Here is a 13,529-nt window from a genome sequence, read left to right as displayed (position 1 = left end):
GTTCTTTCTCTGGCCAAATCTTGTGCTTTCTGGTCCCTATGTCTTCACTCCTGCCTTTGCTCCATCTCTCTCAAGAGCCCATCCCGATTGCCCTTTAAGGGTACCGAAAATGTCACCCTTTCCAGGTGAAGTTTCCCCACCTCCTCATCTGGATGCAAGTGTCTTCCCTGATGCTCCTGGCGGCCTTGTTACCTCCTGACACCCCTGACATGTAGGGTTGAGGCATCACTGAGCAGACCCTTGCCGCTCACCTTCACCTCCCTAGGGAGCTGCCCCTAGGCTGCAGCCTCTTGCACCTGCACAGGTGCCTGGGGGCGGGCCACAGTTCCACCTGGTCCTCAGGTGGAGTGCAGGGTCAGCCTGGAGGAGAGGAGAGCTTCTTCGGCCCAACTGTAAGGGGGAAGAACCTTTGTATTCTATTACAAGGTAATCACTAAAGAGACCTTGCCTATAAGCTTAAATTATACATAATGGCCCATCTCTGGGAGCCCTGCCTCCCAAGTAATGAGCATTGAGCTAAAACACCTTTGTTGAGCTCCGGGGAAACAACCTAACCAGGCCCACCTGTGAATGACTGCAGGGAGGAAGAAATGAACACGACCCCGCAGGAAGCTGACTCGGGACCCGGAAGTGTTTGACTTTACTCCCTCCCCTTTTAGTAAAAACGAAGCTTGAATTCTAACTCAGGCAAGACGGTTCACCATCTTGGTCTGCTGGCTTTCTGAATAAAGGTGCTCAATCTATTGGCCTTTTGTGTGGCGAGCAGTACCAGCTTGGACTTGGTGACGAATTGTGGTGCAGCCGGCCGGGAGCCTTGCTGCTCGTGGCTCCCAGTCCGCTTTGGGGAATTTCCGGTAAGGCCCTGGCAGCTGCCGGGACCACTTGTCTGGAGGGTCTTCCCCCCGGAATTCCGCAAAACGGCCCTGGCTGCCCCCCGTGCTTGGCAGCTGGAGCAAGGAATCGACGTTTGGGAGCTGACGGGCTACAGTAGGGTAAGTCGCTCCGGTGTGTACAGCCGGGAACTTTATTTCCGCTCCGTTTGGGGCATTTTCTCCAGAATAAGCCAATTTGTTTTGTATCTGAGTGGGGTAACTGTAAGGAACGGCACCAAAGATGGAGGAGAGCTTAAACAAGCTTTATTTGGGAACGCTCCCGGGCGAGGTTCACTGGCCTGAGAGAAAGGGGTCAGAGAAGTCGCGCCCGGGTGTGGGCGCGAACAAAATTTATAGGGGTGGACGCAGGGGAGGTGCTTGCTGTGTGAAGCAGCACTTTTTTGGTAATCTCTCGGGTGTTGTGTCAATGTCAGGTGTCGGTTGCATCAGCCTCAGAGCCGTTGGTTCGGCCCCTCGGGGAGTGGGAAAACCAGGGCCGAGTGGTGTGGCAATGTCAGGTGTCGGTTGCATCAGCCTCAGAGCCGTTGGTTCCGCCCCTCGGGGATTGGGAAGACCGGGGCTGAGTGGTGTGGCAATGTCAGGTGTCGGTTGCATTAGCCACTTTGGCGGGGGTTCCGTCTGGCTCCCTGGGCCCTTCCCCGGACCTGCTGACCTTACAGTAACGTGCTGGAGAGAGGAAAGAGTTGTTGGACCTTTACCTGATTTGTGAACCGGTTCATTTGTTTCTTTGGATGCCATCATTTGTGTGTGCAGTTTGTTTTGTTTGTCTTGAATTTCTGTCTTCAAAAATGGGAAATGTTTCAACTATCGCAAAAGAAAGTCCTCTGAGGTGCATTTTGGATAAGGGATCTGATTACAGCTGTGAGCCCCTGGGTGAAAGGAAGATGATATTTTATTGAAACAATGTGTAGCCACAGAACTTGTTAGGATCTCCACAAGGGGTTTAGGCAGGGTTATCTTGGGGCCTTGTGCACCATGTACTGCGATCCTTGTTGTGTTAATTGTGTAATTTAGGGTCTCCTGTGTCATTGGTATATGTAAAACCCCAAGACCAAACTTGAGGGTTTATTTAGGATTTTCTGTTTGTCCTTTGGGTTTTTTGTTTCATTTTGTTTGATACTCTTTCTCCATTTACAGTCAAATCAGTTTTGTGATTTTAAAAACTTTTTTACTAATGTCAAATAGAGGAAAGGAACAGAAACAAAACCAAACCTGTCTGTTCTTGTCCAAGAGGGGGACATTCCCAGGAAGAAGAGAAAGATTCTACTTGGTTCCTGAAGTCACCAAAAGCTATGAATAGAAATAGAAGTGTCTTTTCCATAAATATTAGTAAACAAGGGTTTAGCCATCTAGACAGATGAGCTTGATTGGTCCCATCTGCCAGAAACCCAGTTTGAATCGAACCTCTTTTGTAACTGAGGGGTTTTACCCGAACAGATTATCGTACCTGATTCATGGCTGAAATTTTGGAATGGGAACTCTGAGGTCCCTGTGTTTGTACATGTTATAGATGTATGGCATTGTCAAAATGAATTTGTAAAAGAGCTCTATTTAATTGGCTTAAAGGAGATGAAGCATTTAAATAAATACTCAGGTGTAAAAAACTGGCCAGAATGAATTTTGCATTCACATGACCTGGGAAATATTCAGTATTGAATTAATATCTGGTATTAAAGATAGCTTAAGCTTGTTGGTTTGATTAATACAGACATGTTTTTAGAGTCATCAACATTAAGTATAATACTTTTATTGTACCTAGGTTTACTGGAAATCAAATGACATTATTTCTATTACAAAGTTTGTCAGCAAGAAAAATAACCATATGACAGAGCTTTTAAGTAAATAAAATAGAGATAAATGAGGTAAGAGTTTTAGGTAAACTCTATAGGAATAATTGTATTTGGGGAATGTCTATCTAAAATAGTCTCTCCAGAGTTCTGTAACTTGAAACTAAACTAAGTTAAACGAAGAGAATTCATTGAATATCTGGGTCATTTCAAATAGGATAAAATATTAGAGCATTAATTGGTGGGCAGGTCTAAGTTTACCTACCTTTGCCTTCTTAGGAGAGGAAGACTAGAGTGTAAGTTTGTCAGTCAGGAAATGCTGTTATAACACACAGTTTACAATTACTTGCTTCTTGTTTTTTTTTTTTTTTAACTAGAGGTGAAGGTTTTAAGGTTAAAAATTATAAGGTAAAATTTCAATATACAAAGATGTAGGACGTGTGTTTTCAGCAAAGAAGGTATGAGGAATGAAAATGCATTTTATTAAAGGAAGAAGGTGGTTTTGTCCTAGAGCTGGTTGTTTATGAATGGAAAAGAAAGTGAGGGACAGATTAATATGGGTACAGAAAAATTGTGGAAGGATTGTGGAGGAGGAACAGCTAAAGAGTTTTGTGCATGGTCAGGACTGGCTAAGATACGATTGAACTTATTAAGAAAATGAATTTTAAAGGTAAAGTGGTACTAAACCTGAATTTGGCTCTCTAAGAGGACAAAGGTTTCTTAAAATACCAGACTACTTTGGGTAATTGTGAGTTTCTTTAAGTGATCTGTACTTACCATTGAGATATTTTATTATCACTGGTTAAAAGTTTTTGATATTTTTGACAAAATTCCCAAAGATCAAATTCTAAATGAAGTTCATTTGACCTCTAGCTAACTTTGAGGTTTTCCAAAGGGTCCCTGGAACACCTCAAATTATTTTTTCCATCTCAGAGAGAGGAATATCAAACTAATTAGGCTTATTTAGTATGTTAAACTACATGGGAAGCACGGTCAAATAAGTGGTGATAAAACTTCTTAGATTGTATCATGTGGGTAAACATTATTAATATACACATTTTAGAAATTACATGAAATTCCTAAAATTCTGGTATATCCTGGTAAATGGTAATCAGTCATAATTTCAGGAATTACCTTAAATCGTTGTGTATCACAGCAGTGACCAAGTTTCAGTAATTACCTTAAATCGTTGTGTATCACAGCAGTGACCAAGTTTCAGTAATTACCTTAAATCGTTGTGTATCACAGCAGTGACCAAGTTTCAGTAATTACCTTAAATCGTTGTGTATCACAGCAGTGACCAAGTTTCCTTTCAACTGCATTGTGATCCCTGTTGGTTGATGCTGAAGTAAAAAGGCATCCTTTTAATGGTTAGAAACGATCAATTGCTATTTATTTCACGGTGGCTTTTGAATGACTTTATAGCTATTTTGTGAAGAAGCGGGGTTTCATCAGCTTCAAAGAGTTGTACATAAAAAAAGGATTGACTAGAGATTCTAAGGAATATTAGTTGCCTGTTCAGCAAGAAGTAGCCAGAGCCGTTTATATCCCTTTTCCCACAAGATTCTGGAATGGACATTGATAGTGGGGAATTGTAATAAGGAAGAAACTTTGTATTCAATTACAAGTTAATCACTAAAGGGATGTTGCCTGTAAGCTTAAATTATTCATAATGGCCCGTCTCTGGGAGCCCTCACTCCCAGGTAGTGAGCATTAAATGTAAAGGCCTTTGTTTAGCTCACAGGAAACATCCAGACCTGGCCCCCCTGTGAAGACTACAGGAAGGAAGAAATGAACACAGCCTCTCCGGAGGCTGACTGGAACCAGGAAATGTTTCACTTTACTCCCCTTTTAGTATAAGATAAACCTTAATCCTAAAACAGGCAAGATGGTTCTTTGGGGCCCAAGTCCACCATCTGTGTGGCCTGCTGGCTTTCCAGCCAAAGTCGCTATTCCTTGTCCCAACAACTCTTGATTTATTGGCCTGTCGTGCAGTGAGCACTACAAGCTTGGACTCTGTAACAGAGCCAACAGCCTAACACGCCACGCATCTGTTTCTTGCTTCCCAAGAGTCTGCCTCGCATCTGGGGGACGGTCCAGAGCAGTCTTCTCTGATGGCTCACTGTTCCACCAGTTCAAAGGCTGCTTTGATCACACGGCCTCTCTGTAAAGAGCAGATGCTCCCATAATCTCTGAGGCAGGGGAAGAGATAAAATGGAAAGTAGAAGCTTTAAACTACTGTCTCTGGGCTCTAAACTCTCCCTTCTTGGATTCTGCGAACCGCTTTTGCCCATCGTTGGGCTTGTCAGTGGGGCTGCTAGCGGGTAGGCGAGGGGAAAAGGCACTGGCTCCTTCCTGTCTGCTCATCCCACGACGGCCCCGTGCCCTCCCGGCAAAATGGGCTCCAGTCTGCAGCTTCTCTGGGCACAAACAGAAGCCCTACCATCAGCAGCAGGCAGCAGCCACTTTCAGGAGTCTCAGTCCTGGTGCCCGGGGCTCCTCCTCCAACCTGTTAGGCTTGAAACCCTTAACATCTTTCCTTTGCTCCCAACCCCCAAAGTGGCAGATTTTAAATACGGCTATTACGTCAGTGCCACCTGCTTGCTTTTTCAGTCCTCTAACACTTGTTAACCAAATGCCCAATGTTAAATGATCCGTGTTAAATACCTAGTGTGGCATCTGTTTTCCTGATTGAACCCTAACGAGTACAGGGGTGAATGTCTTTTCTGCTCACCTTTCACTGGCTGAAAGTCACCTGGCCAGTCCCAAATTCAGTGTTATGGGGGCGGGTGTGTGGGGAGTGCCCTGAAGGAGAATCAATATTTGGTCAAGAACCATGTGTTTTAGAATTTGAATTATGTGTTCCAGTAACTATTGCTGTATAAAAAAATTTCCGACTCCTTTGTGGCTTCAAACAACCATTTTATTGTGCCAGTTCTGCAGATCAGGAATTGAGGGATGGCTTGTCTCTACCCCATGATGACTGGGGCCTCAGCTGTAAAGCCCCAAAGGCTGGGAGACAGTTGGGGGCTGGCGTCATCTGAAAGCTCATTCACTCGCTGGCCTGGGCCCAGGAGATGTGAGGACTAGGGCACCTGACCCGGGAGGCTGCAGCCTTCTGCACTTTGTCATTTAATGATATATCCTGGCTTTCTTTCCACATTGGTAGCTAGAAGGCTGCTGTAATCTTTTTGCTATAGCTGCATAGTATTCCGTTGTATTGGGTGTACAATTTATTTAACCAGTCTCCCATTTTTGCTCATTTAGGTCATTTCGAGTCTTTTGCTGTTACAAACACGTCTGCAATGAATAGTGGTGTCTAATGTGTCACATGTGGGTGTAGATGAATATTTGTCAGTGAATTCGCCTCCTCAGAGTATAAACAATATGTAATTTCCCTTCATAGGGACTGTACAGCTTAAGCTACATACACAGGCGATGTCTTGTTTTTCTATACTTACCAATATAGTGTGTAATTCAAGTTTTGCATTTTTGCCAATGAGAGTGAAAATGGTTTTTCTGTGTTTTTAGTTTGTGTTCCTTTTGTGTGTGAGATTGAGTTCTTTGTATTTCCTTTTATGTGAACTGCCTGTTTCTATATTGGGTTATTAATCCTTTCATCTCCATATTTCAGAACTTACTACATTTTCCTATGTTAGAGAGACTAGATTAGCCCTTTTCTGGGATATGTGCGCAAGTATTTTTTCCTGCTTTGCTATTTGCTTTAACTTCTTTTTTCATATGCAGAAGTCTTTATTTTTATGGCATTTAAATGATCAGCCTTTTTGTGACTTTTGTATCTTGAGGCACAAAAGGTCACCACCACTCCAGGATTATAAAGGAGTATTCCCACTTCTTCTCATTTATTTGGTTTCATTGTTTACATTTAACTTCATTTGGCATTCATCCTGGTGTAAGGTGTGAGATACGGATCCAACTTTAATTTTTAGGTTGCTACCTAGTTGTACCAATATCATTTATTGACTTGATCATTTTTACTCCATTGACTTGAGGTGTCAGCTTTATCAAGTATTAAATTCTTCTGTGTACTTGGGACTACGGGCTTTCTATTCTGTCCTTTAATTTTTTTGTACTGGTATTATCAGTTATGAAATCTTTATAATTTAGTGTAGCTAATCCCCTCTCATTGCTCTTTTTCAGAGTCTTTCTATTTTTATTTTCCCCAGTGAATGGCAGTATTATACTCATTTATTTACAGTGGATTTATAGTATCTTTTAAAATTTGGTGTCCTGTTAAAAAAAAAAAGTTAACGATATTGTTATAAACTGCGTGTGCTCTTTCTAGAATAATGGTGTACTCTCTGGACCCTTTGTAGTTTTACACTCCTCACCCGTCTGAGGTCATTTTGAGCCAGATTTACAGTGAATAGATTCCAAGTTTTTCATAGCATGACTGGATACTAGACTTCATGCTGGTTTTAATGGTCTGAATCAAAATTTAGAGAATCACAAATTAATTCTGTTAGTATTAGTACTTGAGCATTAATACATGAATTTTCCTCAAGTGTTTTTTAGGTTGCTTTTCAGAATATAGGCTGTGAGGAAAAAGGTCTTATATTACTGTATATGAACATTTCTTACTACACAGCTGCTGTCATTGGTAAACTGAAACTGTAAAACGTAATTTCCTCTCCAAGACCACCAGGTCATCCTAGAAACATTAAGAGTCAGAGAGGGGCTTCCCTGGTGGCGCAGTGGTTAGGAATCCGCCTGCCAATGCAGGGGACACGGGTTCGATCCCTGGTCCAGGAAGATCCCACATGCCATGGAGCAACTAAGCCCGTGTGCCACAACTACTGAGCCTGTGCTCTAGAGCCTGTGAGCCACAACTGCTGAGCCCGCGTGTTGCAACTAATGAAGCCCTCGTACCTAGAGCCCGTGCTCTGCAACAAGAGAAGCCACCACAATGAGAAGCCTGCGCACTGCAACAAAGAGTAGCCCCCCACTCACCACAACTAGAGAAACCCCATGCGCAGCAACAAAGACCCAAGGCAGTGGAAGATAATAAATAAATAAATAAAATTAAAAAAAAAAGAGAGAGCGAGCTGATAACTTAGGCTTGGGCAGGCCAACTCATTTAATAGCTATCAATGACATCCATAAAGATTCAGTTGTACCAGGCACAACCCACCGACTCAAAGGAGTAGGAACGCCCAAGGAGGTCTGGGAAGTCTGAAAAGGAAGTGAGAAGTTGGTCTGTGTCCTTAGAAACATGGACTTAAGTGAATTTATTTTATTGACTCAATGTCCAGGAGTCTCTAGTGGTGTGCTTTCTGTATATCAGTGTTTAGGAATGTCTTATAATCCCTTCTAGAAACTGAGGTGAAAAATTCACAGAAAACCAGCCATCTTAAAGTGAGCATTTCAGTGGCTTTTAGTACATTCAGAACGTTGTGCAACACCCACCTACGTCTGTCAAGTTCCAAAACATTTCCCAAATACAACTCTATACCCGTTACGCAGGTTTTCCCCATTTCTCCCTCCTTCCAGCTCTTGGCAACTACTAACCTATCTTTATGGATTTACTTAGTCTTGATATTGCCTATGAATGCAGTCACACAATATGTGACTGGCTGTGTCTAGTTTCGTTCACTTAGCATGTAGCTATATGTAGCTATATTCCCTTTTTGGACAAGTTAGCTTCTCTCATTTGTGGATGAATGAGTATTTAAGAGAATGGGTTATTCCTAGGGCAGGGTAGAGGCTCAAAATGGGAATCAGTGTAGCAAAGGATGAAATTCTAGAGAAAAGAAATTAGAGCTTCGTGTTTAACCTGTCTGATAACGCTTGTACCAGTCTCCTAGTCTGTTTTCTTTCTGTTCAATACTTAGTGGGGCTGTGGGTTGTTTTGGATGTGGGGAAGTGTTCAGCACAATGCCTGGCATACAGGAAGCTCTCAGTAAATGCTATCATAAACGCAATATTAAAGTCAACTATTATTTTGATTTCCTTCCTAGAATTCTGGGAGACAGTAGAGGGTAGTGGTCAAGTGTGGGAGCACTAGACCAATCACATGGGTTCAAACCTCAATCTCAGCTCTGTCACCTATTAGCCATGTGATCTTCGGCAGATGCTTGTTGCTCCGTGTTTCAGTTTATACTTCATGGAGCAATTAAGAGGATTATGAAATAACTAAGGTAAAGCCCTGAACACAACACCTAGCACACACTGAGTGGTCAGTAGATGCTATTAGGATTTGAATGGTCATGCGGCTTTAAAATCTATCCAGTTTTGAAACTTTTCTCTTGGCAAATTTCCCATAGCATCCTGTCACATAAGATGAAAAATAGTCCTTATAGCATCTAAACATTTGAAGGCACCACTCCATACACTGTAGGTTTGCTGACCCCAACTATTAAAATCTTAGTTGTTCTCTCAACTTCCCTTTTAAGAGTGTAAGGGAGAAAATAACAAATGAATAAAGGGATACTCTTGAGGGCATATAGATTATCCTAAAACTGTATATTTAAAAAGCGTTTAAAAAATACAAGGCACTGTCATCACCTATGTTGATGGTAGGTGATTAGATTGTAGGAAGACTGGTGTTAGATTTTGGGGACCCATTTCCTCTTGCAGTCTGTTTGCCTAATTGAGCCACCATACACCAGGGATCCTCCTGCAGAGAATCTGTTCATGATGATGATGGTAAGGTACTTACGTTGGAAACCAACCCACAAAATGCTCAAGCACAACGTGTAATACTCCTATTTCCAATCTACAGAAAAAAAAGAGGTGATAGGTAAGTCAGTATCATATTGTTCTCAAGGCTGGATTCCAACTCAGTTGCTTCCATGGAGTGACGCTCCTACATCCAAAGTTTATCTCCTCTTCCCCAGCCTAACACTGTAAACTTTACTGTGGTGCCTGCAGTTGTGGCAATTAGAGATCCACTTGGATTTTTTTTGTTTAATTAATTAATTTTATTTTCATTTTTGGCTGCTTTGGGTCTTCGTTACTGCGTGTGGGCTTTCTCTAGTTGCGGCGAGTGGGGGCGCCTCTTCGTTGTGGTGCGTGGGCTTCTCTTGTTGCGGAGCATGGGCTCTAGAGCACAGGCTCAGTAGTTGCGGCTCATGGGCTCTAGAGCGCAGGCTCAGTAGTTGTGGTGCACGGGCTCAGTCGCTCCGTGGCATGTGGGATCTTCCTGGACCAGGGCTCGAACCTGTGTCCCCTGCATTGGCAGGCAGATTCTTAACCACTGTGCCACCAGGAAAGCCCCACTTGGATTTTAAAAAGCAGTGTATCCCTGGATGAGGTCTGTGGGATGGAAGTTTTAAAGAGATTGAGGAGGAATGTTGAATGTCTTGGTGCATGTGAGAACTTTCTGGTGTGGTATTAAGTAGATGGGAACGTTGAACTTTCTGGTGGAGAGCAGACCTGGGGGCAGATTGCAGTGCCAGTAATAGGAAGGTTCTGGGCCCCTGTAGGTGGGAAAGAGAAGGTACTAAGAAGTAGGTAAAGAATGCAGGACAGGTGAGGCATGGTCCGATTTTCTTTCCAATGGGAAGTTTACCTCAGACCCATCCTTATTCATTAGATATATTGTTTCCTTTATATATATATATATACACACACACATACATATATATATATATACACACATATATAAAAGAATACATATAATGTGCAACAGAATCAGGTCACTAGGATAAAACTTGACCTTCTTGAATATGGATCCTCTCACGTTGATGATTTAAATATTTTGAGAAAACTGTTGTAAGCCAACTGCAAGAGGGGAGGCCTTAACATTTCATTTTCCAAAAGAGGCAGCAAATAATGTTTATGAATACAATAAACACATCTCAAAAAAGAATGATACAACTTTTATTTTCCATGGATTTAAAGATACTTTTGCTACATAGTTTATGTATTTTTAAGAGATTATATTTTTTCATTTGTATGAAGTTCAACCTTATACAATTTCAAGGTGATACGTTTGGTAGTGTATCTATAATCTTTAAAAAGTTTTTAGAGTTTTTGGAATGTACAGTATATGAGGTAAAATCAAGATTACATTAAAAATTGTTTCTCCTCTGCACTAATTTTGCAGTGAGGCTCAAATGGCAAGTACACTATTAAATGACATTTACTATCAAAAATAGGAGTTCATTTGAGTTACTATGAAAAACATAAGCCACTGCAACTGCCACAGTGGCACATTTTACAATTTTAGACATTCAACTATATAGAAATCTCTGGGCTATTACACTCAAACTCATTTGTACTGCCAAATGTGGCACTTTTAAGAAGTTTCTAGAAAACAATCTCAATCACTGTTTTGGGGGAAGTTAGCCTACACATAAGAGATTAAATTTAAATAAAATGTAAACATACAGTATTTTATAGTGATCATTCTTACCACTTGGGAAGGCCAAGTTTATCCATTTCTTTTTTGAACAAAGGTTAATGTTTTTTCTACAGCACAGATCATTTGACATAAAACAATTACAATACATGCTCATTCTAATATAAGAAATTCTTCAGAGATCTTCAAAGCACAAAACATACGTCCTTTTTTTCAAAGACTGACAGAAGTGCTTAGTAATCACTAAACTGCTAACCTCAGCAACTTAAAATTAGTGACTCACTATCCTAAAATTCAAATAATAAATTAAAAAGTCTAGTTACAAGTGTTTCACAGATAACAGATGTGATAAAACAAGAATTTTAGATAGTTTCATTACAAACTATTATTACTGGCAGTCATGGACATCTATGCAAGATGTACAATGTGATACTTGACAAAATTCAATCTGATCACCCAATAACTCACAAATGCAAGCTCACAAAACATTAACGAATTATGTAATTGCAAAGTGCTCTAATGCAACATTAACCACATGCAATCAACAACTGGAACAGTATCCAAACAGACATTACATTAAACATTAGTTTTTCAAGAAAGAAAGCAGCTTGAAGTTTACTGGTGCAAATTAATTTTGTCTTCGGATTTGGTGCCCCAAACAAAAGGTTAGGTTTGATTATGAATTCTGATGGTGATGGCAGTAGTTATGGGAGAAGCAGCAAAACTTATGGGAGTTCTTCAAAATTAGCCTGTACCAGATAGATGGAGTGAGAGTGAGTGTGTGTGTGTGTATATTTCTACACCTGGTATATATAAAGCCATATGTACGTGCATGTCCTTATACACACACATATAGTTCAAAGGCTCACAAAACCAAATTAAATAGGTTTGAAGTTCAGAATTATGATTACTTTTAAAAAGTATGTAAAAGCCCTCTGTTCTTTTCCATGTTCTCAAGACCTGAAGATGGGTTTTTGAGTAAACATTAAAATACTTTTAGGCCAAGTAAACGGTATGTGCTTTCAAGTGACTTACCTGTGAATTCATGAATATATACTTATAATGAAGAACTCCACATTTATCAAACAAGAAGCTTCTTTTTCCCATGCATATTCTTTCATCCAGTTTTTGTCTGCTAAGCCCCTCCAGTTATTCATCATAATCCCACTTACCAAATTAAGACAAATGAGGAGGTAGAAATATAGCACTAGATTGCTTTCACAGCATCATACTTTAACATTTTTATATAGCATGTTAGTGTAAATTTTAATCATTCTGAATTTTTCACTAGGTAATAATTAAAACAAACAGATCAGGTTGTCACTGTTACACTCATGCTGACGGTCAAAGTATCAATTATATATTGTTGCCTCTCAAAAAGTTTGTTTCACAAGAAGGCATGTCAAAACAAGAAAAAAAGAAAAAGAAAAAGAAAAGAAAAAGAAAAAGAGCCCCAACCGAACAAAAAACTGAAACGTGCTATTTCTGTGGCTTGCATTCTTATAAGGTGCCAGCCTCTACCTAACAATATAAGCATTAAAAATGGCAAAAATGATGTACTATAGTCTCAATGCCAGTGCTAAATGTCACTGATTTTGTAAAAGCAATACAGAAATAATTTTAGTACATGACAAAATAAAATGTAATACAATATTAAAAATAAAGTTATATTTTCACTTGATTACAAAGTACTGAATGATAAAGGCAATCAAAATGGAAAAGAAAGCAAACAGCACAAGGATGACGGCTGCACACTGCTCGTCACTGAGTGCCCGCCGGGTCCTCGTGCTTTCCACAGTGTCTCTGTTGGTGCTGGCTGGTGGTTCAGTCCTCTGAGAGATGAAGAGCACTGTTGTGCTGTAGGGGCCTACGAGGTCCTGATGCCCCACAGGGTCTTGGCACTGGCGAATGGCACACACACGGAAACGATATTCACAGTTCAGCTGAAGGCTTGAATACCGGAATGAAGAGTCAGGCCCTTTGTAAATCTGATAGTAAGATATTAGAAAAAGAATTATATGGGAAGGCTGGGTAGAAAATCTATGTTAAAACTGGCTAGTTTTAGAATTATTTTTGACATGGAAGCTAGTGAGTGCCACTGCTTGTATCTTTTAAATGACATTTTAAAAATACCTATCCATTAAAGAACTCAACTGTTTGCTGTATAATGGCTGGAGAAATCTGAAAAGTAAGGATGTGATATCTACCCTCACAGAGCTTACAGACCAGCTGAAGAGTAAAGATGTGTCCCCAGAACAGCTAGAGAACAAGCAAAATCAGCCCACGGGCATTTCTCTGGTTTCACCAAATGTAAGAAGTCAGACTTCTGTGAAATGATTCCATGAAAGGAGGAACAGTGTCTAACCTTGCTCTCCCATGATATCTTTGTATAACTGGTTTCTGTAAAGTTTCAAACAGATCTGCTAAATGAAACAATAACTGAAAAAGGAGAGCTCTCCATAGGTGCCTATGGCAAATCATTTTATAAACTTTAAAAGGAGAGATCACTTAGAATCAAAGAATGGG

The 13,529-nt window shown here is 40.6% G+C and overlaps 1 protein-coding gene across 4 annotated transcripts in view; it reads right to left on the bottom strand.

Moving 5' to 3' along the window:
* Positions 1–10,494: 10,494 nt before the first annotated feature.
* The window catches only part of FNDC3A (fibronectin type III domain containing 3A), a 160,156-nt gene continuing 157,121 nt past the window's right edge, over positions 10,495–13,529 (bottom strand). For 3 of the 4 annotated variants that reach the window (XM_024755384.1, XM_024755383.1, XM_024755385.1), the window contains exon 26: positions 12,677–12,991. In XM_024755384.1, the coding sequence (XP_024611152.1) occupies positions 12,677–12,991 (315 nt within the window). Of the gene's footprint in view, positions 12,992–13,529 lie in introns of all 4 variants that reach the window. The other variant, XM_024755381.1, reaches the window with a different exon arrangement.

Source organism: Neophocaena asiaeorientalis, unplaced genomic scaffold (assembly GCF_003031525.2).
Source record: "Neophocaena asiaeorientalis asiaeorientalis breed wild unplaced genomic scaffold, Neophocaena_asiaeorientalis_V1.1 scaffold59, whole genome shotgun sequence".
NCBI classification, from domain to species: Eukaryota; Metazoa; Chordata; class Mammalia; order Artiodactyla; family Phocoenidae; genus Neophocaena; species Neophocaena asiaeorientalis.
Note: the sequence above shows the minus strand (reverse complement) of the source record. Positions and strands in the feature narration are given on the sequence as shown.